At 40.7% G+C, this 26,160-nt stretch overlaps 1 protein-coding gene across 1 annotated transcript; it reads right to left on the reverse strand.

Annotated features, from left to right (window-relative positions):
* Positions 1–1,247: 1,247 nt before the first annotated feature.
* LOC101971594 (uncharacterized) lies at positions 1,248–25,755 on the reverse strand. The gene is made up of 4 exons (XM_078033820.1): positions 25,674–25,755; positions 8,832–8,958; positions 8,593–8,653; positions 1,248–8,013 (listed from the first exon to the last, which is right to left on the reverse strand). The coding sequence occupies exons 1-4, from the start codon at positions 25,674–25,676 to the stop codon at positions 5,418–5,420; spliced, it is 2,787 nt and encodes a 928-aa protein (XP_077889946.1). The 5' UTR covers positions 25,677–25,755; the 3' UTR covers positions 1,248–5,417.
* Between the last annotated feature and the right edge of the window lie 405 nt (positions 25,756–26,160).

Consider the following 26,160-nt stretch of genomic DNA (forward strand, 5'->3'; position numbering starts at 1 on the left):
AACGAATTTCCTATAATCCCTGCCCTATAAACCAAGTACTCAGGGTCTGTGTGATATTGGTACATCTGTGAAAATTTGAAAAAAAAATAATTTTTCTTATGGTCTGGAAACATAAAAATGGACATGCAAATTTCTACCAGGCCTGATAGAATGGGTTGGAAACAGTACCTGTTAGAATGGGTTGGAAACAGTAGTCACATCCTATAGAATTCCAAAGTCATTACTTTAATTGAACCACTTCAGCTGAGTTCCCAGCAAATGTGACTGGCATTGGGGTAAAGGTTCAGAGGCAACATTGCTCTAGTTTTTGATGAGTGTGAGGTCAGTCTGGGCAACAGAGTCCACCACTATCTCAAGAAAGAAAAAAAGAGGGGGAGCCTTGTTGAGTGTGTAGCTCACTGGTAAAGCAGCCTTGGGTTCAATCCCCTGTGGAGACCAGGACAGTGATTGGGAGACAAGTGTCTGAGATGGAGGTCTCTAATGACGTAATGGTAGTGACATGCTTGGTGACTGGAAAAGTTTCTATGCAAAAGTATAGGATGCCTGGTTGCTATGGCAATGTTCTCCATGGGGGAGACTCTGTTGTGGGAGACTTTTCAGCTTTGACCTTATTCTCAGGCACAAAGTTCCTTGCTAAGTCCACCACAATGTTTCACCAGTTCCGCTGCTTTAAAGGATGCTTTAAAGTAAGTTTAAATGATGGACTTTCTTGAGAGCTGCACAGAGCTCTCAACATTGCACATTCCAACTATAGAATGTAACGGAGGAAATAGCTGCATACTGTTGCTAACTGTGTAACTTTCATAAATACAAAGAATAATGCTTGCATAATCTTTAATATGATCAATGAAAGATATACAATAAAGATTGCTGGTGTAATTCTTTTTTTCTTTTTTTTTAAGAGAGATAATTTTTAACATTTGTTCATTTATATTTTTAGTTTTTGGTGGACACAACATCTTGTATTTTATTTATATGTAGTGCTGAGGATCAAACCCAGTGCCCCACACATGCTAGGTGAGCATGCTCCCACTTGAGCCACATCTCCAGTTCCCCTGGTATAATTCTTTAGACCTGCTGCTCCATCATAAAGCAGTGCTCCACCCGATCCCAGATGTTGTATCTTCTGCGTGTGTGACTCTTTATTTCTTCCACTGTCCCATCAAACCTTGCCAGAACCTGCTAGTTTGGCCTCACTTGTCGCAGCATCCCCAGTAACAAAAATAAATAAATAAACACCATCAATCTCTAATTAAATCACTTCATATATTTTTTTGATATGTTAAAACAAGGTATATGGAAACTAAAAATTCCTATAAAATCTGATGTGCTTCTCAGAATATTTAATAGTGCAACATTTTCTAATTCATTAAATATGGGAAAATTAGAGTTCTATCTGGGCATCCTGAAATGTTTAAACATAGTCACTGATAATCACAGAGAAAAAAATAAAATACCAACCACAGAAACACAGACATTCTCTATCTCAACATTTGCCTTGGGTAGATTACTGCTACTTTGATGATCTGGTCCCGTCTGTAAGTATCCATACCCAATACCAAATATAATGAAAATTACTAATCCTATCTAATCAACAACTGGTATATATTTTGGCCTCAGAAATGGCTAACATTTTCTGTTTTCTCTATTTCAATAGCATTCTAATGCAAATTGTCCTTATCACTAACAGGACCAAATAAATTTACAGACTATTCATCAGCTTTTCACAAATGACCTGAGCAGAGACGTTTTTGCAGAAGCACATCGTAAATTGCTGACATCCTCCTCCAAGGTTGCTTGACACACTCCTTGAAGACAAGAAAATCTGACACCTTTTAGGCTGCCCTAGACCATGTGGCAATGTGTTCTTCACTTATCAGTTTCACTTGAGCTCCCCAATGACATCATCTATAAATCAGAAACCTCCATGTGGAATTCCTCCACAAAAGGCTCTGAAAAGACAGACACTTTTAGCACCTTCAGAGACTCCTGCACAATAGAAGCTTTCACAAACTCTGTATAATAAGGACATTATGGCCACTTGTGATGACTACCAATTACTGAGGTTCCCAGAGCAGGAAGCTGACCCTCATGAACCTCGCTATATTATTATTTTTTAAACCATACACTTGCTTTATATTGAATTGGTAAATTTTACAGAGTTCCTGAAGTAGTAAACCATGCCTAAGAATCCAAAAAAGAAAACAATATAATGGACAAGCCCATCCATTCATCATACAGTTTATTAAAACTTGGTTCCTAATGCATTTTTCTTTGGAGTACTGTGAATCAAACTCAGTGGCACTCAACCACTCAGCCACCTCCCAGCCTTCTTTTTTATTTATTATTTAAGTTATTTCTTAGAGACAGGGTCTCACTGAGTTCTTTACTCCTTGTTATTCAGGGAGGCCACTTTTCAAATCACAACCCCTGGGCTAAGGTTGTGGCACAGAGGTTGACAATGTGCCTAGCATGTGGGAGGCACTGGATTTGATTCTTAAGAAAAAAAAAATTGATATGTATGTAACTTTTTAAGAAAAATGAAAAGATGGGCTGGGGATGTGGCTCAAATGTTAGCATGCTCACCTGGCATGCGTGGGGTGCTGGGTTCAATCCTCAGCACCACATAAAAATAAAATAAAGATGTTGTGTCCACTGAAAACTAAAAAATGAATATTAAAAAATTCTTTCTCTCTTTAAAAAAAGTTAAAAAAAATCACAATCCTCCTGCCTCAGAATCTTGAGCCACTGGTATTTCAGGTGTATGCCACAGCACCTGGGGATTCTCAAGAATTTTGAGAATTTCAGAGTGTTTCATAAAATTTCAACAATAGTGGAATCTAAGCCTGCTGCAAATCTTTAAAACTTCTAGTACACTGTACCATTAAATAAACCTCTCCATGTTTATCGCAGTTTGTTCCACATAAGCATCACACTACAAAACTTTGTAAGAAAATGCATACATGAAGGAAAATATGTGATTCATGGTCCAAGAGGTTACTTGTTATTATGTTTGCCCCCAAAATTATGTCTTTGGTATGACAAAAAATATTTTAATTCTCATTTAATCTTTGTACATTCTCACTATTTGCTCAGCTACAAACCCAAATCCATCAGAAGGTAGCCATCCACCTGCCAGCTCACATGACAACACTAGTGTCCAAAAGGGACAGGCAGGTCCTGTCAGGAGCTTCTGTAGCCCTCCTAAGAGTCTGATTCCTACACTGATGTACTCACCAAGACTGAACTCCTACAAACAATGGCCACACCCCAGGACAGTTGCATTCACTCCAGTCCCTCATACTGCCCAGGAACAAGCCTGCAACTACTGCCTTTGGCAAATGGATTTATTACAAAGAAGTCCAGACTGCATCAAGTGCTCACACACCTCTATGCAATATTTCTACTAAATCAAAAATGTAAAACTAGGAAATTGCCACACTGACTCATTAGCTGCAAAGAAAGTTTTTGGAAATCCTTGGAAGCGTTCAAAACTATCTTTAAAAGAAAAAGTTTTACAGGATGGCTTAGGCTGTATTTATCAAAAACAGAATGGCCACAGCACACTCTTTTGGCCTTCCTTTACAAAAGAGCACTGAGACACAGCAAAAGGCTGGAACAGAGATAGCAGTGACAATCAACCCATCTTTGGCATGTTGGCAAACCTCAACATTTGGACACAAGTATGTAAGGAACTCTTACCAATAATCACACATGATCCATGACACCTGAATAGGTTGTGGGTGAGGTTTTGCTCAGGAGGCTTTGAATCCTTGGGACAAGTAACGGAATCCTTTAGCCTGAGCAGAAACAGCCCACTTCACAGCAAGTACTGCACAATATCACCTGATTGGAGGCTGTAGCTTTATTAGTGATGTACGGCACATGAGGCTACACACCCAAGGAATGTTCCAGGAGCACATTAATTAGGTTCTGAGGGGTATCACTTAATATTTTTTGGTTCACTGCTTGAAATTTTATTGATCTTTATTTACATCCAGTGGGACAGGGATGGAGGTTTATATTTTTTGTAGCGGTATACATAAAGGTTTTGTTGTTGTTGTTGTTGTTTTGATTAGTTCACAGAAAGTGCTTTGTGTACCAATTGTAAGATTGGTCAGAGGTCTTCCAAGCTTTGCCACAAAAGCAGAAGTCTGTGTTACAACCCACATTGAGATCTTTGCAAAATCTTTTCCTGACATTCTGTTGAAAGAAAATTATGGTGAAGGTCTCTTGAGAAGTTTATTTAAGATTATTTGGTGGAGAAGGGAGAGCTGCTATATTAGGACATCAGAATGGGATGCTCCTTACCAAGCCTTTGGTCATGTAGTGTCTGTTAAGAAAACCATCACACAATTTTTTCCAGGGCTACTGAGGTACTCTAAAACAGAGAAATCAAGCCTGGGTTTTCTGGCATATTCCACCTAAGTACTATTCATGGGGAGAAAACCTAAACTGGATGTAGTTCTTTTAAAAAAATTCACTGGTATAAAATACCTTTAAAAAGGAAGAGATCAGCTGCAATTGTGGGGGAAACACCTGCAGAGCTACATCTGTTGATATGGTTATCTGTGGGGTCCATACTCACAGCTGCAGCAAACTCACCACCTGAGCTACGGAGCGTTCAGTGCTAGAATGCCTGCCAAGCACGCATTTAAAGAGTTATTGAGTTGGATGTGGTGGTGTATGCCTTTAATTCTTGAGACTCCAGAGGCTGATTCTGAAGAATCAATGTTGGAGGCTAGCCTCAGCACCTTAGCAAGACCCTAAGAAACTCAGCAAGTCCCTGTCTCAAAATAAAAAGTAAAAAGGAACTGGAATGTAGCTCAGTGGTAGAGCACCACCAGACTAAATCCCCAGTGGATCGATTGATTGATTGATCTCTCTCTATCTCACACATACACACATACACACATACACACACACACACACACACACACATTTTCAGCAGTGTGAGCCTCTCTTGTCTTTGTGGATGACATGAAATATTGATTTACCATATTTCACATTTAAAGGATTTTTCTCCATTAAACTTCCTACATGTATATGAGTGCAACAGTAATAACAGAAGAGTTTACCAATTGTTTTCATGCATATGGTTTCTATGCAGTATGTGTTCTTTCACATATGTGAAGCAGACAAGATGTGGCAAAGGCTTCTCCACATTGGTGACATTCATTGGGCTTTTCCCCAGTATACATTTTTCTGTGTCTGTGAAGGTCACTGGATCTAGCAAAGGCTTTGCCACACTGCTTACATTCTTAGGGCTTCTCTCCAGTATGAGTTTGTTGATGTGAGTGAAGGTAATAGGACTGAGTGAAGGCTTTGCCACACTACTTACATTCATAGGGCTTCTCTCCAGTGTGTGTTCTTTCATGGCTCTTAATCTTATAGGATGTAGCAAAGGTTTTTCCTCATTATTTGCATTCATAAGGCTTCTCTCCAGTATGTGTTCTTCCATGTTTATGAAGCTGACGGGATGTAGCAAAGGCTTTGCCACACTGCGTACATACATAGGGCTTCTCTCCACTATGAGTTCTTTCATGTATGTGAAGGGCACCAGATCTAGCAAAGGCTTTGCCACACTGCTTACATTCATAGGGCTTTTCTCCAGTATGCACTCTTCCATGTATTTGAAGTTCACTGGACCTAGAAAAGGCTTTGCCACACTGCTTACATACATAGGGCTTCTCTCCACTATGAGTGCTTTCATGTTTGTGAAGGTCACCAGATCTAGCAAAGGCTTTGCCACACTGCTTACATACGTAGGGCTTCTCTCCAGTATGAGTTTGTTCATGTGAGCGAAGGTGAGAGGACTGAGTGAAGGCTTTCCCACACCGCTTACATTCATAGGGCCTTTCTCCAGTATGTGTTCGTTTATGTATCTGAAGGTAAGAGGCAGCAGTAAAGGCTTTTCCACATTGTACACATTCATAGGGCTTTTCTCCGGTATGCATTCTTCCATGTATGCGAAGATGACGGGATGAAGCAAATGATTTTCCACATTGTTGACATCCAAAGGGTTTCTTTCTAGTATGTGTTCTTCCATGAATCTGAAGGCAACTAGATGTAGCAAAGTCTTTTCCACACTGCTTACATTCATAGGGCTTCTCTCCACTGTGTGTTCTTCCATGAAACTGAAGGTGACTAGATCTAGCAAAGGCTTTTCCACACTGCTTACATTCATAGGGCTTCTCTCCAGTGTGTGTTCTTCCATGAATCTGAAGGTGACTAGATCTAGCAAAGGCTTTTCCACACTGCTTACATTCATAAGGCTTCTGTCCAGTATGTGTTCCTCCATGTTCAAGAAGCTGACGGGATGTAGCAAAGGCTTTGCCACACTGCTTACATACATAGGGCTTCTCTCCACTATGAGTTCTTTCATGTATGTGAAGGTCACCAGATCTAGCAAAGGCTTTGCCACACTGCTTACATTCATAGGGCTTCTCTCCAGTATGCACTCTTCCATGTATTTGAAGTTCACTGGGTCTAGCATAGGCTTTTCCACACTGCTTACATTCATAGGGCTTCTCTCCAGTATGAGTTTGTTCATGTGAGTGAAGGTGAGAGGACTGAGTGAAGGCTTTCCCACACTGCTTACATTCATAGGGCTTCTCTCCACTATGAGTTCTTTCATGTATTTGAAGTTTACTAGATGTAGCAAAGGCTTTGCCACACTGCTTACAATCATAGGGCTTCTCTCCAGTATGAGTTCGTTCATGTATCTGAAGGTAAGAGGAAGCAGTAAAGGCTTTTCCACATTGTTCACATTTATACGGCTTTTCTTTGGTATGCATTCTTCCATGTATGTAAAGACGACGGGATGAAGCAAATGTTTTTACACATTCTTGACATCCAAAGGGTTTCTTTCTAGTATGTGTTCTTCCATGAATCTGAAGGTGACTAGATCTAGCAAAGGCTTTTCCACACTGCTTACATTCATAGGGCTTCTCTCTAGTGTGTGTTTTTCCATGTCTGTTAAGCTGATGGGACATAGCAAAGGCTTTTCCACATTGTTTGCATTTATAAGGCTTCTCTCCAGTATGTGTTCTTATATGAATCTGAAGGTAACTAGATCTAGCAAAGGCTTTTCCACACTGCTTACATTCATAGGGCTTCTCTCCAGTATGTGTTCTTCCATGTGCATGAAGCTGACGGGATGTAGCAAAGGCTTTTCCACACTGCTTACATTCATAGTGCTTCTCTCCAGTATGAGTGTGTTTATGAATCCAAAGGTAAAAGGCAGTAGTGTAGGCTTTTCCACATTGTTGACATTCATAGGGCTTCTCTCCAGTGTGTGTTCTTCCATGTCTGTTAAGCTGATAGGATGTAGCAAAGGCTTTTCCACATTGTTTGCATTCATAGGGCTTCTCTCCAGTATGTGTTCTTCCATGTCTATGAAGCTGACAGGATGTAGAAAAGGCTTTGCAACACTGCTTACATTCATAGGGCTTCTCTCCAGTGTGAGTTTTCTGATGTATTCTAAGTAATCTGGGATAAGCAAAGTCTTTCCCACATACCTTACATTTGAAATGTGCATTCCCTGTGTGCGTGATCCTGCGCTTTTGAAGACTTGCGTGTGAAATAAAGGTTTGACCATCTTGTTTACATTCATAGAGTTTCTCTCCGGAATGAGTTCTTTCATGTCTTCTAAATAAAGAGGAAAAATGAAAGGCTTTCCCACATACCTCACATTGAAAAGGTTTATCTCCACTGTGTGTTATCATGTGTCTTTGAACACCTTGGAGAGAAGAAGATGCTTCACCACATTGTTGACATTCATAGGGTTGCCACCCAGTATGAGTTTCTTCATGTCTTTGAATGTCATTGGAACAACTGATGACTTTCCCACATACTGTACTTTCATGTGGTCTATCTCCAGTTTGTAACAACATTTGTGTGTGGACACTTTTGAGAGAAACCAGAGATTTCCTATATTGTTTAAATGCACATGGCTTCTCTTCACATTCTTCATGCTTATAGTCTTTGTGTCCAGAGTGAGATGTGATGTGCCTATAAAGGAAAGAAGGACATATGAAATCTTTTGCACACATAATGAAGTCACATGGATTTACTCTATTAAAATTTTTCTTTGTTTGATTAAGAATTGGAATCGATTTGAAGGTTACCCCACACTATTCTGTGGGAAAAGTTTGAAGTTTACCATAGGACTTCTTTGAAGAAGTGACCAGCACATAATTGATACCTAACTCATTCACAGTTTTCTATTTATTTATAGGTCTTTACATTTCTACCGACATCACTCAAAGGCTAGATTTTCTGACTTGTTAAAGTTCCCTGAAAATAAAGAGATTGGAAGGAAGCAATCCTTTGCAACACAGCTTCTCTATGGCTATTTTTCACATAGTGATATTCACATAGGCAATTTCATACTACTTTTTGCATGTCAAATACTTGAAAAGTATTTGAAAAGACTGAATACCTGTTACAGATAAGTATATATTCCTGGTAAAAAATATTATAAGAATAAATATATTTCAAATTATGCATACTTCTTCAGTTGGTTTGCTTCAAAAAATTATATGACAGTTCTCAGATTCCCTCACAAATTTCTCTTGTGAGTAGAGTTACCTTAGGTTGCTTCCACAGTTTTCAATCTGATCTTCAGTGGTCTTGTCTTCCCACTTGTTTCCTAAAATGAGACAACATAACAATCTTTAGGAATATTTAGGACCTAGAAATGCTTTGCCAAATTTTAGGTGCCATTTATGCTTCAATAATTCAGCAACTAATATCCTTTTCACCTTCTACATAAATGACCAAGTAAACATGACTTCTCGCTTTGATTAATTTTAATCCAACATTATTACCTATAGAAGCCAGGTTTCTGAAAACTTCCCGCATCACATCTCTGTAAAGGTTCTTCTGGGAGGCATCCAGAAAAGCCCACTCCTCCTTGGTGAAGTTCACAGCCACATCCTCAAAGGTCACTGAGATCTGAAATACCCCACAAATGCATAGTGGAGGCCAGAAAAGATTGACAGCATGAGAAATCTGCACTCGACATGCATAATGTTCACATGATTCCCTGGCCTCCTGATTAATTCCATGATTTGGTCCATCAAATCTTTACTGCACTCAATTTCTTACACCCATTCCAACACTAGAAATTGGCTACTCAGAAGGCAAACATCATAGTGATTTATACCCTTCCTTTGGTGAGTTCACAGGAAGTAAGACAGGCTCCCAGTTCACTCCTAACTTCTTTAATGGTTGCACCTCGATTACATGTCCTACAAATGTCCTGTGTGGTACAGAGCTAATATAAGCACTTCTGATAGTATTTATCTTTAGAAAAAAAAAGGTGATGAGTAGAAAAAGGCAGGAACTATAAAACTAAGCATTTGAGAGAGATTCTGTCAACTACAGTGGCTCCCTGTACATACAAGGTTAATATAGGCAACATGGTATTTACTGATGTCTTGTTTCCTCTGAAAGTCTATTGATCGATACTTAAAGAAATGCCTAGAACCAACCCCCACTCCCACCCTTTGAGCATGGGGTCACTAAGGAGATTCCTTCATAGACAACATTTAGACAATATTTTACACATGTTGTCACAATGTGTTAACTGGAGATTGAGCTCATTCTGTGTGATTACACTAAGAACAACTAGAAGTTTGCAGGTGCTTTACTCCAGAACAAATTTAGTCAACTAGCTTACTATTAAATGACCAAAACAAACATGAGTTCTCTATTTGATTAATTTATTTATTAATAAACACAACAATTTGATAATTTCTTGTGGTTACTGTCAAAGCAGAATGGGGTAAGTGGAAAGATGGCACGTGTCTTAGAAATAATTCTATGACCCAATAATGTCACCATGGGCTGGAGATGTGGCTCAAGCAGTAGCACACTTGCCTGGCATGCGTGTGGCCCAGGTTCGATCCTCAGCACCACATACAAACAAAGATGTTGTGTCCACCGAATACAAAAAAAAATTAATATTTAAAAAAATTCTCTTATCTCTCTAAAAAAAAAAATGTCACTTTCTCCAAACAACAGCTTTACAAATTTTTATAACTCTCAAAACAATCTTCTTAATAAACAGCAGGAGCTATTTTTCTAAGTCTCAGAGCAACAATGAATGTCCAATGATTGTCAAACTCTTCTTAACAGCAGCCAGTTCACTACCATGATGTAAAGTCATGAGACACATACCAATGTTGTGCTCAAGGACATTTTGATCAAGGTTGGGCCACATATGCAATGGTTGTCTGTGGTGAAAGAGATTCATCGTGCCTGTAGAAATGGTGGTGCAAGCAAACCTAAGGCAGAAGCTCCTCCACAGTGTGATAAAGCAACAAGTTTGTAGCCCAGAATTCTGAACTATCCCACACAGTCTGCATGTTAAAGAGGCCACCATTCACATCTGTAAGCATGCTATGATGTCTGCACAGTGAAGGAACAGACAAAAAGAAAATGTCCCTGCCTCTTACACAGAAGCATACTCAAGGACTGAAATCATACAGAACCACCCCAAAAAATGAAGAACCCACAATTACCCTCAGAGACATCAGCCCAAATCTGTCAGGACAATGATGCAGACAGGAGGGCTTCATGGACCTTCAACCAAATGGGAAGCATACTGAGGTCTCAGGGTCACAGCAACACTCTACAGGACATAAACCACAACCCTACAAGTGCACCACCAGTGAAATCCCATGTATGCTCAAAGAACATGAGAGCTAAAGCAGAAATCAGATCACAAGAAGCTGAAAAGCCTCCAGGGAAGGGGACATGAAACACAGGGCTCTGAACAGACACAGGACAAAGAGGTGACTCAAGAGAAAAGGTGACCATTTTGAAAGAAAAAAATATAAAAGTCCATCATAGGAAATTCATAGAGAACACCAGAGGTGGTGCTGTATTGGTATCTAAGTCATCCAACACACATTTAAGAAAAGAACGGCTAAAAGCAACCAATAAAACTGCCACTTCAGAAAACCAGAGAAAGAGCAAGGTAAACCTAAATTAACCACAGGTAGGTTGTCGCAGTCTGTCTGGGCACAATTCAGGAGCCACTTGTCAAAAGAAAGAAACTTTATTTTTAGCACCACACACGCCAAACAAAAAAGCTCCTCAGGAAAAACCTTCAGAGCCAAACTGCCACTACTGGCTTCCCACAAGCCTCTCAACCTCCCCCACTCCTCTTGCTCTTGAGGCAACTTGGCTTGGTCACATTGGAGGTGCCAAAATAGTCCCCCAATGAGCAGCTCCGTAGTCTGAATTGGCGGGCAAACAGCCCAATGAGCATCACCGCAGAAGAGACAATCAGCTAGAAGTTGCTGGGACCACTGTGAGCCAATCATCAGCTGGCAGTCTGAAAGTTTGCTGGGGCCCCTTTGGCTGTGGCTCTCAATATCTCCCCCTCTCTGTTTAAACAACAAGCATGTGGCTTAGGGACCGTGCCTGCCTTCGGTTGTCCAATAGTACATATGGTCCTTACCCGTTATCTTAAGTTGGTACCATTGCAATTGGATCTTACCCATCACTGACTACCGGTCCAATATATAGCCACACCTGTGGATAGGTCTTTGTACCAGTGGGGGAGGGGGGTGAGGTTCTTTGCCTCACCTTTGTTGGCCCCCAAATTTTAGCTGAATGATCATGACAAGCAGAAGGGAGGAAGATACACCAAGCCAATTGACCGCTCCTTTTGGAAAAATTGTACCACCAATGACATCATCAGCAAAAAAAATATTTGAATCCATTTTTTCATGAGCGCTCATCATATATGATATATGGACATACATACATACAAACATACAACATAAAACACAAGTGTGCACAAAACACATAACAAGTAAAGGCCTTACAACTTTTTACAGGTGAAATCTCCATTGCAATGTTTAAAAACTCTATAGTCAAAAAATAGAACTGATCAGCAAAAAATTAACCTAGGTCTGAATGAGCTCAAAAAAACATAATAGAACTTCATGATGTAGGAGGGCAATAATAAAATAGATATTGAAAAAAGCATCCTGGTTCTGTCGAAGATGTAAGGGTAGCCAAACTGGAGTTCTGGATATCAGCTGTTATGGATTTGAACCAAATCATCTTCTTTTTGGTCTGTAGAAATCGCTTTAGTTAGGGCTGGGGACATGGCTCAAGTGGTAGCGCACTCGCCTGGCATGTGTGTGGCCCGGGTTCGATCCTCAGCACCACATACAAAAACAAAAGATGTTATGTCTGCCGAGAACTAAAAAATAAATATTAAAAAATTCTCTCTCACTCTCTCTCTAAAAAAAAAATAAAATAAATCACTTTAGTTAATCTCTCTGGAATCCAAATTGGCTGCTGTTCTCCCTGTGAAAACACATAAACAGACCCCCCGACTCCAGACAATTACTGGGTCAGGACCTTTCCATTGTCCTGTTAGAATATCCTTCCAAGGTACCTTGGGCTTATGTACATTTTTTGGACACATATGCCTTTCTGCAGAACTAATCCCTGATAAATCTAAATTTTAAAAGTTTAGAGTAAAAAGGGTTATTTTAAGTTTAACTTTGGGGAATATATACCCCTTCCCAATTTTTTCTTTTTGCTTTAATAAGTACATTTTAATAGTTTGATGAGCTCTTTCAACTATGCCTTGTCCCTGTGGATTATATGGGATTCCTGTTATATGAGTATTGCCAAATGTTGAGCAAAATTGTTTAAAAGAGGTAGAAGTATAACCAGGGCCATTATCTGTTTTTAACTGTTTTGGAATGCCCACAGTGGCAATATTTTGTAAGCAATGAGCTACAACATCTTTAGTTTTTTCTCTGGCATGAAGGGAACCCATCAAAAATCCAGAAGAAGTATCAACTGTAACATGCAAATATTTTAATTTTTCAAATTCTGGCAAGTGTGTGACGTCCATCTGCCAAATATGGTTAGGTATCAGTCCTCTAGGATTGACTCCAAGATTAACTTGTGGTAAAATGGTCACACAATTTAGACATTGTTTTATTATTTGTCTAGCTTGTTCCTTAGTTATTTTAAAACGCTTTTGTAAAATATTAGCATTGACATGGAAGTTTTTATGAAAATTTGTAGCTCCTTCTAGTGTAGGGAAAATATGTATGTCATGTGTAGTTTTATCTGCTAAATCATTGCCCAAACTAAGGGCTCCAGGCAATCCTGTATGTGCCCTGATATGTCCTATAAGAATGGATATTTTCTGTCCCAGATTAGACTTTGTATACTGGAAAGCAAAGAGAAAACAGTAGAGGAAGGGGAAATCCTACCAGCGTCTTCAAGGGATACTATAGCATTAACTATATACTGACTATCAGAAAAAAAATTAAATACAGAACCTTTAAACATCACAAAAGCTTGTAATACTGCATTAAGCTCTACATTTTCAGCTGATTGTTTGGGAACTAAAAATGTAAAAGTTTGGTAACTATTGCTGCTGTACCATTATTTGACCCATCAGTGAATATATTTGGAGCATTCATGATAGGTGTTTTTCTTGTCATTTTTCGAAAAATTTCAGGATGCGATGACCAAAAAGACAATAAAAGATTAGATGGTAAGTGGTTATCAAATGAAACATTAGATTTGCACATGATTATTGGCCAAGTATTTAGCTCATTAGCTAATTCATCAATTTGATTCATAGTATATGGAGTAATAATTTTATTGGATGAAATTCCAAACACTCCCTTTGCTGCTTTTATTCCTTTGAGTATTAATTGTCCTACAGCCTCAGGATACCTAGTAAGAGTAGTGTTAGGAGAATAAGATAAATGTATCCATAATAATGGACCTTCTTGCCAAAATACTCCTGTAGAAATATTTTTTGTTGGTAGTACAATAAATAATAAAGGCAAACTTATATCAATTCTATCCAAATGCATATTTTCCATATATGTTTCAATGATTTTTAATGCCTTTATTGCTTCAGGCGTTAACATTCGGGGTGAATTTGGATCTGATGGACCTTTTAGGATATCAAATAAAGGTCCCAACTCTCCTGTTGGTATACCTAGATAAGTCCTTATCTAATTTATGTCTCTTAATAACTTTTGAAAGTCGTTAAATGATTTGAGTTGATCTACTCATATTTGAATTTTTGGTGGACGGACCATGGTTGAGGATAACAGAACTCCTAAATAATTAATTTGAAAATTTAATTGTACTTTATCTATTGCTATCTCTAGATTATAATTTTTTAATAAGTTTGTGAGTGTGGCATAACATTCTAGCAATGTGTTTTTATCTTTGTGTGCTAATAATACATCATCCATATAGTGAAATATTTGTAGTTCAGGATTTTGATTTCTAAGTGGCTGGATTACTTTGTTAACATAAATTTGACACATAGTTGGGCTGTTAGCCATCCCCTGAGGGAGTACTTTTCACTCATATCTCTGATCAGGACCTACCTTCATGATTCAGTGCAGGGATAGTAAATGCAAAACGTGAACTATCCTCAAGATGAATTGAAATTGAAAAAAAAAAAATCTTTAATATCTATAACTAAAACATACCAAGTTTTTGGCAAAGCAGACAATTGAGGAATCCCCGATTGAGCAGGTTCCATAATAACCGTCTCATTATTCATGGCTCTTAAATCTTGCAATAATCTCCATTTACCAGATTTCTTTTTATTGACAAAAATGGAAGTATTATGGGGAGATACAGAAGGTGGTACATGTCCTTCTGCTAATTGTTGTTTGACCAGGTCATGGGCTGCTTGTATCTTTCTTTAGTCACGGGCCACTGAGGAACCCATACTGGTCTTTCTGATTTCCAAGTAATTTTTATTGTCTCAGTGGCCCTTTCTGAAAATCCAACCCATGTCTGTCCGTTCCTTGATCTATTTGTATTGGTGTTGCTGTACCTTGTTCTTGTTTTTCTAATCTTTTTTTTTTTCCTAAAACCTTGTGTAGTCATAATAGTGGGTGCATTTTGGTCGATGTTATTTGTTAATGTCAAACCTAATTGATCTAGGACATCTCATTTCCATAAATTTACAGGAAGATGATCCAATACATATGGCTGTAAAGTTCCTTCACATCCTTCAGGATCCTTCCAATCTAATACCATTGCACTTCTATGGGGATTAGTCGCCACTCCCAGGCCTCGATGCTTTTCAGTGGCTTGTTGTAATGGCCAGTGTTTTGGCCATTCTTGATGAGAGATAATGCTAAAGTCTGCACCTGTATCAAGTAGCCATTAAATTCATGTCCTTGAATATTTAGTTTTAGCATGGGGCGAGAATCTAAATTTAAAGACAGCATAGCCCAATCTACACCTGTGGAGCCTAATCCCTTGGAACCTCTTTCTACAGTACGACTAAAAAATTTGTCATGTATGCTGGGTATTATTAGTAACTGTGCTATTCTATCTCCTGGTGAAATTACTGATATACCCTTTGGAGAACTGGCTATAATTTTTATTTCACCTTCATAATCGGGATCAATTACCCTAAGAATTATCATAACTCCTTTTAGAGTAGAAGAGCTGTGTCCCAATAATAAGCCTACTGTTCCTTTGGGAAGAGGTCCTTTCACCCCTGTGGGAATGATTTGAACTCCCATCTCTGGAGTTAGTACTGATATGGCAGAAGTGCAGATGTCCAACCCTGTGCTCCCTCTGGTTTGTCTGATGAAGGATCTGATGGACAATGTGTCCTGGGCACTAACCTGATGGGTTTGCTGGGTTCCTCCAGTGCTCCGTATATTTGTGGTTTTGGGCCCCGGAGCATTGGGCCCCCCTGTCCATTTTTTGGCAATGGAGCCCGATGCCTTTCTCCATGATATTATGGATAAACACCTGGTCCTTGTTCATTTTTTGATAATGCAGTACCCTCTATGGTGGTTTAAGAACAGCATTCATTAGCCCAATGTTTCCCTCTATGGCATCGTGGGCAAATACCCAGTATTCTACTCCTTTGATACCTAGTTTTGTTAAACCCTCCTCCTATGGGGCAATTCCTTTTAAAATGTCCTGTTTGTTCACAATTGTAGCATGTTCTTGGCCTGGCATCTAAAGCCTGTTTTACTGCAGCTGCCACGACTTGCCCTTGTACATTAATGTCTCCACATAATTTAATATATGTGTTTAAATCTTCCTGTTTCCATGGTCTAATGATTTCTCTGCACCAATGATTCGCTTGCTCATAAGCCAGTTGTTTTATTGATGGCATTACTTGTTCTGTATTCCCAAAAACTCTGATAGCTGTTTGAATAAGCCTATCTACAAATTCAGCATAAGATTCACTAGCTCCTTGTATTACCTTAGATAATTGACCTTGTAAACCTCCATGCCCTTGTAATGTCTTCCATGCCCTAACCGCATCTACAACAATTTGTGTGTATACACCAGGATCATATGCAATTTGTTGCTGCTGATCCTCATAAGTTCCCTTTCCTAACAACATATCTAGATTTCTCTGAGGATACTACTACTTTTGTACTAGCATACAAAATGCTACTGCATTTTGCCTAGCTATCTCCTTGCAAAATTCCTCATTGGCAACCTTCCATAACAGGTATTGTCCTCCATTTAGCACAGCTTTACAGATATTAGCCCAATCTGCTGGCGTCATGTTCAAGTTGGTAATGGATTTGACCATGCTTACAGTGAAGGGTGCTTGAGGACCATAAGTTGTTACAGCCTCTTTTAGCTGCTTCACTTTTTTGAAATTTAAAGCATGGTGAATTTGCTGCCCTCCTGCCTCAAATACAGAGCATATTTGAGAATCAGTCTCAGGATCCCAACTATCTACTGCGGGGGTTGGGGGCCTCCCAGCATATGGAGATGGCCTTGTTGGTTGGTTACTTACATCCTCTGGTGATAGAAAAGTGTTAGTAGCAGTCTCCTGTAGAGGTGGTGCTGTTGGTTGGACACTTACACCCTCTGGTGATAGAAAAGTGTTAGTAGCAGTCTCCTGTTGTAACTTTCCCCCTGACGGCTTTTTCTGCTTTACACTTTCTTTCTCTGACTAGCTTAAGAGGCCTTTGGACTAAGCAAACAACATAAAAACATCCACAATGACAATGTGCCAACTGGCCGAGTCCCTGGGCTTTTCTTTTCTATTCTTTTTAAATCTTCACCATGATGATTCCATTGTGATATATTCAACAACTCCTCCTTAAAAAGCCATGGGCTACATTTTTCTATTGTATCAACGTATGCCCTGACTGCTCTTCATTTTACTAAGATGCCTCTTTCCTCTAACAATTTACTTAACACTCTTTCGGTTTGTTTTTACTAGTTTCTGATCCCATATTTCTACTATACTATAACCCAACAAGATGATGCCAAACAAAACCGAGATAGAATGAAATAAAAATGGAACAACAAAAATCATTATAGCCTTTCTATCCTCCTGAAATGTGCATCCGTCCTTTCTCCGTATCTGTTCCTCAGACGTAAATAGTTTTTCCTCACATGTGAGCGGTTTTTCTTCCGTCTCACTCATCTCCAAGGACAGGCAACTTCAAACAAAAGTGAAGCAAAACAAAAGAAGAATCTTAAAATGGCTACCCATCCTCTCACCCTGCCCTCAGGGGCAAGCAGTTTACCTTATCACTTACCCTCAGTCATTCCCCGTGCGGCCAACCAAATGCCGCAGTCTGGCTGGGCACAATTCAGGAGCCACTTGTCAAAAGAAACAAACTTTATTTTTAGAACCACACATGCGAAACAAAAAAGCTCGTCAGGAAAAACCTTCAGAGCCCAACTGCCACCACCGGCTTCCCACAAGCCTCTCCACCTCCCCCACTCCTCGTGCTCTTAGGGCGATTGGCTGGGTCACGTGGGCGGAGCCAAAAAAGTCCCACAATGAGCAGCTCCGTAGTCTGAAAGCACGGGGAAACAGCCCAATGAGCATCACCGCAGAGGAGCCAATCAGCTAGAAGTTGCTGGGGCCACTGTGAGCCAATCATCAGCTGGCAGTCTGAATGTTTGCTGGGGCCCCTTCGGCTGTGGCTCTAAACAGTAGGTAACAGAGAAAGTGTTGATGAAACCACAATCAGGAAATCCGCAGTCTGCAAAATCAAGTTCTTCATGAACATCAGCATCACTGATTAACTAACAAAAGGCTAAGAATACACAGGACAGGGTCTGGGGTGGTGGCTCAGTGGAAGAGTGCTTGCCTAGTGCTTGGGAGAAACTGGGTTCAATCCTCACTGCCACATAAATAGTAAGAAAGAAAAAGTGTAAAATATACAATAATATTAAAGAAAAAAACAACAAGAACTGAAAACTTACTAACACATTTAAAAGTGTCATCATCAACAATGCATTGGAACTTCAGATTATCATAAATGTGCTTGACACAAATTAGACAACTTACAGAAACTGGACCATTTCTTTGAGAGAGACAATCTCCTAAAACTTACACACAAGGGGAAATACATATAACAGATGAGCCCATGGCTGCTGAAAAAAACAGACTCAATAACTAATTACTTCCCAAAAAGGCAAAGCAAGGCTCTGACATCCCAAACAGGCTTCCATGAGACACATAAGAACTGCCACCAGTTTTCTACTTTTTGTCCAGAACATAAAAGCTGAGTTAACACCTCCTAAGTCTTCCTGAGGCATAAGTTACCATATTATCCAAATTAAATAGATTAAGAAAAGTATTAAATAGAAAAGAAAACTATGAATGATGCTCATAATCATAAATGCAAAATTAAATCATAAATGCAAAAAAATGTACAATTAAGTCATCACACTCTAGGTGTCTATGCAAATGATGTGAAAATTATGGGCACAGGAACCCTCACTGTAGTGACTACAGCAGCCATATCCAGAAATGCCCAAAGCTAGATGCAAGGAAGATGCACCATTCAATACTGAATGGACAAGCTGAAGAGCATCACCCAGAAAATAAGCTCTGCAGCCTGGAAAGATACAGCACCCTTAAAGGCAGACTGGTAAGTGAGAGAAACCAGTTTGAAATGGCCAAGTGGAGTAAGATCCCAAGTTAAGAACATTCTGAAAAAGACAACATTATAGATGCACTAGCAGAACTGATGGGTGCCAGGGACTTAGGGGGCAGAGAGGGAGGAAGGAATGAGGAGGAGTGATAAAAAGGTGGAACATTGGATTCCCAGAGCAGTGAAACTTCTGTATGACATTACCTTGTATACAACATGACACACACAATCACATCACACAGACAAGAAACCCTAAGGTAAAGGGTGAACTTTGGCTTATCATAAGATGTTGCTTCATACATTCTCTTTATCCAATGTTCAACACTGGTTTAGTAACTAACAAACACCCTACACCAATGCAATATGTTGAAAACAGTGGAGACTATCAGCTGGAGAGAAGGGGTATTTGATACTATGTGTAATGGCACATTTAATTGTTACCTTGATTGGGTTAAAGGATGCCAATGATTAATGAGTTTCTGGGTGTGTCCATGAGGGTGTGTCTACAAATGATGGGCATATGGGATAGTGAGCCAAACTGGAGAATCTCCTTAAGCTAGGCAGCACCATCCAATAGGACGGTGTCTTGGGTGGAACGAAATTCTTCACTTTCCCAAAGTGGACTCTGCCAGTGATTCTCTAGTGTGTTTCCAGAATCTTTGGTCTGGTCTAGGGCAGCACTATTGATCCCCCTTGTTCTGAGGCTTCAGCCTCTGGGACTCAGCAGCTAGTACTTCTCAAGCTTTCCAGCCTGCAGATGGCCACTATGGACATCCACCTTCGGGTCAAGTGGGCCAATCTAATGACTCCCCTTTGATAATTACACTTCCTCTTGATACTTTTCCTCTAGAGAACACTGACTAAAACTATGTAAGCCTAAAATTGCTCATGAAAACAAAGTTTTTCTAATAAAGAAGTAAATAAACTATCAAGCCATGAAGTTTTAAAAATGTATACATAAGAAACAATATTATATGCTAAATACCTTTTTCATAATAATGCAAAAATAAAGCAAAGAGGAAGAGTCATAGTTACAAATTTCAAAAGTATAAACAAAAGCAAGAAAACTGATTTTCAATACTATTTGCATCTGGAAAGAAATTGGATGATAAGTCTTCAAAACTCATCCCAACTACTGGTGTAGTGGTGTGCACCTGTAATATCAGCCACTAGGGAGGTCAAGGCAGGGAAATGGCAAAAGTTTGAGGCCTGTCTCAGCAACAGAGCAAGACACTCAGAAATTTAGTGAGACTGGTCTTCATCAAAAATAAAAAGGGGGTCTGGGACTGTAGCTGAGTGGCAGACCACTTGTTAACATGTGTGAGGCACTGGGTATGATCCTCAGCACCACAGAAAAATAAATAAAATAAAGGTATTTTATCCATCTACAACTATACAAAATATAAAAAAAGAAAACATAAATAAATAAGAAGGGCTAAGGATGTGCTCAGTGGACGAGTGTCTGTAGGTTTTTTCTCCAGCAAAACACCTGCCCACCTCCAGAACGTTGCTTAGAAATTGAAATTCATTTCTGGGAGATAACTAAGCATGAGCAAGTTAATGGCATCAATTCCCAGCACTCAATGAGGAAGCAAATAAATAAACAATAGTCTACAATACGAATTCTCTTGGGCTGGAGAGTAGCTTGGTAAACTACATGTAGTGAGAGATAAAAATGATTATAATACAAAAGGTACACAATTAGAGGCATAAAAACACAACAAAATCAGTGGAAAGACATCACACTTTCTCACAAAGAAGACTGAATGTTACCATGATCTAAACTCTCTGAAAAAACACTGAGTGTTTCTGTAAATTCTGTGAAATTTAGGGCACGGTTTACTGTATTTTGGAGGTAAACTTAAGAAAAACTACATTTAAAAATGGAAGTAGGAGGTTTGGGATTCTGGCTCAGCAGTAGAGTGCTTGCCTAGCACATGAGAGGCCCTAGGTTTGATCCTCAGCACCACATAAAAATAAATAAATAGGTATTGTGTCCAACTACAGCAACAACAGAAAACACTTTTCAAAAAATTGGAAACAATAAACTGTGTCTAAGACCAGGCAAAATGTTGTACAAGACAGAGAGAATAGAGAGAGTATTTATGTTACTCCCAAGTTTCATAAGGTAAAAGGCTAGGTCCCAAAGGGGTGGCCCTACGAGGAGGCAGTTGGGAGGGAACAGGAATTAGGTGACATGGTGAGGGGATCAGCACCCTTATTTAGACACACGGATCTCTCCTTTGCAGAAAACAGGTGTCATTTACTCTTTCACTGATATTCAGTGATTAAATGATTACAGTTGGGTATTCAAGGCATTGCCAAAGTTGTCCTTCAAAATTACAATGAAGATGAGTGTGATGGTGCACATCTGTAACCCCAGCAGCCCTAGATGATGTAGCAAGACTCTGTCTTAAAACAAAGAATCTAAAAGGGGCTGGTGGTTAAGCACCTCTGGGTTCCATTCCTGATAACAAAAATCCACACAGTTAGCATGAACCTGGCCAAGTTCAGACAACAACGGTGAAAAACTGTCGTCCGTTGTCAAATTCATCACCTTGTGAAGGACAGATACAAGATTCCATGAAATCACATTCATAAATTAATCCACCACTATTTTTGTAGAATTGGACTCAAATTCTGCAACAATAATGCAAGACAGACTTTCTCGGTATCTTACGTGGTATTTAGGAATCCAGGGTTGGATTTCAATTTAAAACAACTGAAAAGACAAATCTGAATCTTACAAACTTTCTACACATATTCAGGGGTAGCAAAAGGTAAATTAGGCAATTAAATGTTTTCTTTTTCTTTTTTCCTTTCTTGTTTGATGCCCCCGAGATTAAACCCAGAGATATTTTACTACTGAGCCACTTCCCCGGTCATTTTTATATTTTATTTTGAGATGCAGTCTCACCAGGTTGCATAAGGCCTTGCTAAGTTGCTAAGGCTGTCCTCAAATTTGCAACACTCCTGTCTCAGCCTCTGGAGCAGGAAGGATCACAGGTGTGCACCACTGTATCTGGCTGTAAGCTGCGATTTTTAACAAAAAAAGAAAAGGTGGATTTTAACCCACCTCTCTCTTGCCTCTTTAATAATAGTCCATCCCATTTGGCTCTGAATAAATAAACCTGGGCCTCAGATAAGTGAGCACATCATTTCAAAGATACACAGAAAGCTTTGGTGCTGAGATAGCACAGATGTGTGAGGCTCAAGGGGCAGGGAAGGTCCCTGACAGCGGGAACATGCTTCCTCCTGGTCTTGCTCATGGAAAGCATCCAGGATCACCCTCCCAGGCACCTGGACCATGACTCCAGTCTATGAGGCTTTTCAGGTCTGCACATCTCTGCACTGGGGTGGGTGGTACTTATGCTCTGGGAGAGGTTTTGCTCCTTCACACTGTGAGAGACTAAAAGGACAGGAGTCACTGCTGACCTGGCCCCTCAGCACCAGCATCCACAGGCTGACTGTCCGCCTGTCTCCAAGGAATGGGAACAGAGCTTGGGGAAAACAAGGTCCCAAGGAAGTAGCTGTTTAGATGAGGCCTTTTCCAGGAGATTCCTCAGCCCAGGGCCCCCAGCAGCTTCCCTGAGAGGCTGCACCCCACACCTCACGCTGCCCTCTGGGAGCAGCTGACCCAGGGCCTGAAATTCTGTTCACCCTGCAAGGCACAGGGCAGCTGTGGGCACTCTGTGGCAGCACCAGGAGAGGACACTGGCTGAGGACATGGGACTCTGTGATGTGTCCAAAGGGAACCTCTACCCAAGAAATCTGACATGGTGGCTACACCTAAGGAAGACAAAAGAAAAAGCACAAGATTTTTACAGCTGTGAACTCAAGTTCTCTATATAGTTGCATCTACATCAAAGAACCTTCAGAGTACTTGACTTTAGCTAACTAGACCACCATGAGGGTGAAAAGGCAGGGTTCTGTATGGAGAGTAAACATTATCTCGGGCTATCTTAAGCCCTTTAATAGCCAATCATCTTAATTTCTGTATCAGACCACAATCTCAAAACTTCTCAAAATATATTCACTAACCTGACCAGAGGTCTCTAAAATCTATCAAAGCTCAGAATGCAATAACAGACATACAGAAGAAATTTTCTTTACTTTTTTTCTGTATCCCACCAATCTGATGTTCCTACCAATGCAATTGGTTAATGCACTGATACACAGTTTCTTTTATAAAAGTTCATGGAGGCCAGGCACAGTGGCACACAACTGTAATCCCAACAGCTTGAGAGGCTAAGATAGGAGGATTGCTAAATTCAAAGCCAGACTCAGCAACTTAGTGAGACCATCAGGAACGTAGTGACATCATATCTGAAAATACAATATAAAAAGGGCTTGGAATGTGGCCCAGTGTTTAAGTGCCCCTGGGTTCAATCCCTGGTATATTAAAAAGGGGAAAAAAAGAAAGAAAAAAGAATGAAAGAAAGAAAGAGAATAAAGAAGAAAGAAAGAAGTGATGTAATCTCTTCTAGGAAGGGTCACACACATCATTCATAGTAACTTTAATCCATGTTCCTTAGTATGATAATTAATATTTGGGTTAAAATGAACTATTTTCTGTAGCTGGGGTTGTCGATGCCTTTAATCCCAACAGACTGGGAAGCTGAGGCAGGAGGATCACAACTTTCAGCCAGGGCTGGGCACCATAGCCAGATCCTTTCTGAAAATCATACTGAAAAGAGCATGGGATGAAGGACAGTAAAGGAATCAGACATTATTGTAGTGGCATCCAATTTTTTCACAAAAAAAATAAATAACTGGGTTTCTCCAGAAATATGCACCATGGCTAATTTTAGGACTGTCAACAAAAGAGTATCCACAAAAAAGTTCAGTGTAGATAAACTTCCTATTTTTGTGTTGCCCTATTTTACTGGGCTGCTAGTCTAGAAGAAATCAGCACTCCTTGGCTGGAAATGGGGCTCAAGTGGTAGCTCGCCTGGCATGCATGCGGCCTGGGTTCGATCCTCAGCACCACATACAAACAAAGATGTTGTGTCTGCCGAAAATTAAAAAATAAATATTAAAAAAATTCTCTCTCTAAACCAAAAATTAAAAAAAAAAAGAAAAAAAAAGAAATCAGCACTCCAGGTGCTGGACTCCCCTTTAATAGTTTTTTACACACTTGTATCCAGAATAATAGTTTGTAGAAATGTGCAAACAAGGCCTCTGGCCTTGAGCTGGGCTTCACAGACAAGTCACCAACTGGGCTCCATGGTAACAGCTGATGGGGGAGGAAAGAAAAGGGAGAAGAAGCTCTCCCCTCCTCAGGTGCTGTCCTTGATGGGTTAACTTGGTCAGAATAGAGAAAGAAAAACCAGCTTTTATGTGTGTGATGTGACAACTTTACTATGGTGACTTCACTTTGTGAACTCAGCCATTATACTCAAAAAGCTCATGACTGGGGCAGTTTGGATTCTTTTGTTCATGAAAATTCCCCAAGAACACAGAATGATCTATGGGGCCAACTGGAGACTAACTGACCACAACTTTCAGGCTTGCTTATTTTGCCTGAACCCCCAAACTTCCCTTTTGTGGTTTTTGTGCTTAAATATGGAGCCAACTGAAGGCAGGGGTACCACTCTGACCATCTCATTCTTTCGAGAGCAGAGTGTCTGCCACTGGCCAGCAATAAAGGCTTAACTGGAATGAGACTGTGTGGTCTGAGAGTTATTTGGGGGTCCCGCTATTACAAAGTGAACTTCTGAGCCTCTCCCCTTATATGCTGGGTATAAAATTCTGAAACCACCTGAACTCGGGGTTCAGAGGATGGATGGATTGATTACAGCAAAAACAGTGCCCTCTGAGACTGGCTGCAGCCAGATAAAACTGTTTACAACTACCTTCAGTGCCTTGCCTCCTTAGTCCCTACATCATTTTTACTTTGTGTGCTTACCTAACTACAGGACTGGTGTGACTCTACAAAATGGACTATCAGAAAAAGGAGCACTTATACTCTATTGATGTAGCCCAGAATTCCATATCCCTGGGATCTATAAACAACCCACTTATTCCCTTTAAAGCAGTTATTCTGACCAAACAAAAGGAAGTGTTAAGTGCTCATTCTTTCCCCTCAAGGATAATAATCACAAATTGAAAACAAATGCTTTCAAAAGTGTTCTTCTTGCCAGGGACATTGGCACAGGCCTGTAACCCCAGTTAAGCGGGAGACTGAAGCAGGAGGATCACAAATTGGAGGCCAGCCCAGCTTCCAACACAAGGGGAAGAGAGGAAGAGAGGGGGAAAGGGAGGGGGAAGGGAGGGGGAAGGGAGGGGGAGGGAGGGGGAAAGGGAGGGGGGAGGGAGGGGGGAGGGAGGGGGAAAGGGAGAGGGGAAGGAAGATTGATTGATTCTTTCCAATATTTCACTAAGCGATAATGACAATTAGCAGACGGTGTCTATTTGAAACGCGTGGGAAGAAGAATGTCTGACCGAGCTGTGAGGTGGAGGGAGGTGGCCTTTTAGAAGGCAGGAGGCGCCTTCAATTTGGAGGACCTCCACTGGGTGGAGCTCCACTGGGAGAAGAAAGGTGCATTTGTGGCCCTGCTACCTACACGATGGGAAAAGTGAGTGCGGGCCACAGGTAGACAGCAAAGGGGATACCTGGGACCTGAGCCACCCTTCCAAACCCAGGAAACCAGGGGGCGGGGCCCAGGGCCACCCGACAGCGGCGACTCCGCGCCACTCAGCAGCTCGACCGCCCGCCGGGCCCCAAGGCAGGTGCTGACCGCCTATCTTCAGCGAACTCACCATTTTTGGCTTCTCTGGTGACCTGGCGGCCTCTGGAGGAACCTGCGGGCACCCGAGGTCCCCGAGAACACGGGCAGCGCAGTCACCGGGGTCCCTGGAGGAGGAGTAGCCCAGTCGGTGAGGAAGAAAAGCCCGCGAGCTTGCGAAAGCCCGCCCTTCCACTCCCTCTGCGCACTGATTGGACAGTTCCCCCCAGCGACCCGGATGAATGGCCTCCAGGCCCGCCTCTGGATCGTGACTGACAGCCAAAATAGTCCAATCACTGGATGAAATTGGGTAGAGTGACAGATTCTTGGTCCCAGCCCTTTTCAGGAGGAGCTTCCCGGCTGTGCTGGGAATGAATCAAGGTGGGAAGCCTTGGCTTAGCCTCTGTGACAGAGGTGACGCCTGGCGCTAAACTGGGCTTCAGCCATAGAGTGCTTTCCAAGCATGGCGAGGCCCTGGGTTTAACCTCAACACAAAAGCAAAGCAGAGCTTCTCCAGGAGG

Source organism: Ictidomys tridecemlineatus, chromosome 16 (assembly GCF_052094955.1).
Source record: "Ictidomys tridecemlineatus isolate mIctTri1 chromosome 16, mIctTri1.hap1, whole genome shotgun sequence".
NCBI classification, from domain to species: domain Eukaryota; kingdom Metazoa; phylum Chordata; class Mammalia; order Rodentia; family Sciuridae; genus Ictidomys; species Ictidomys tridecemlineatus.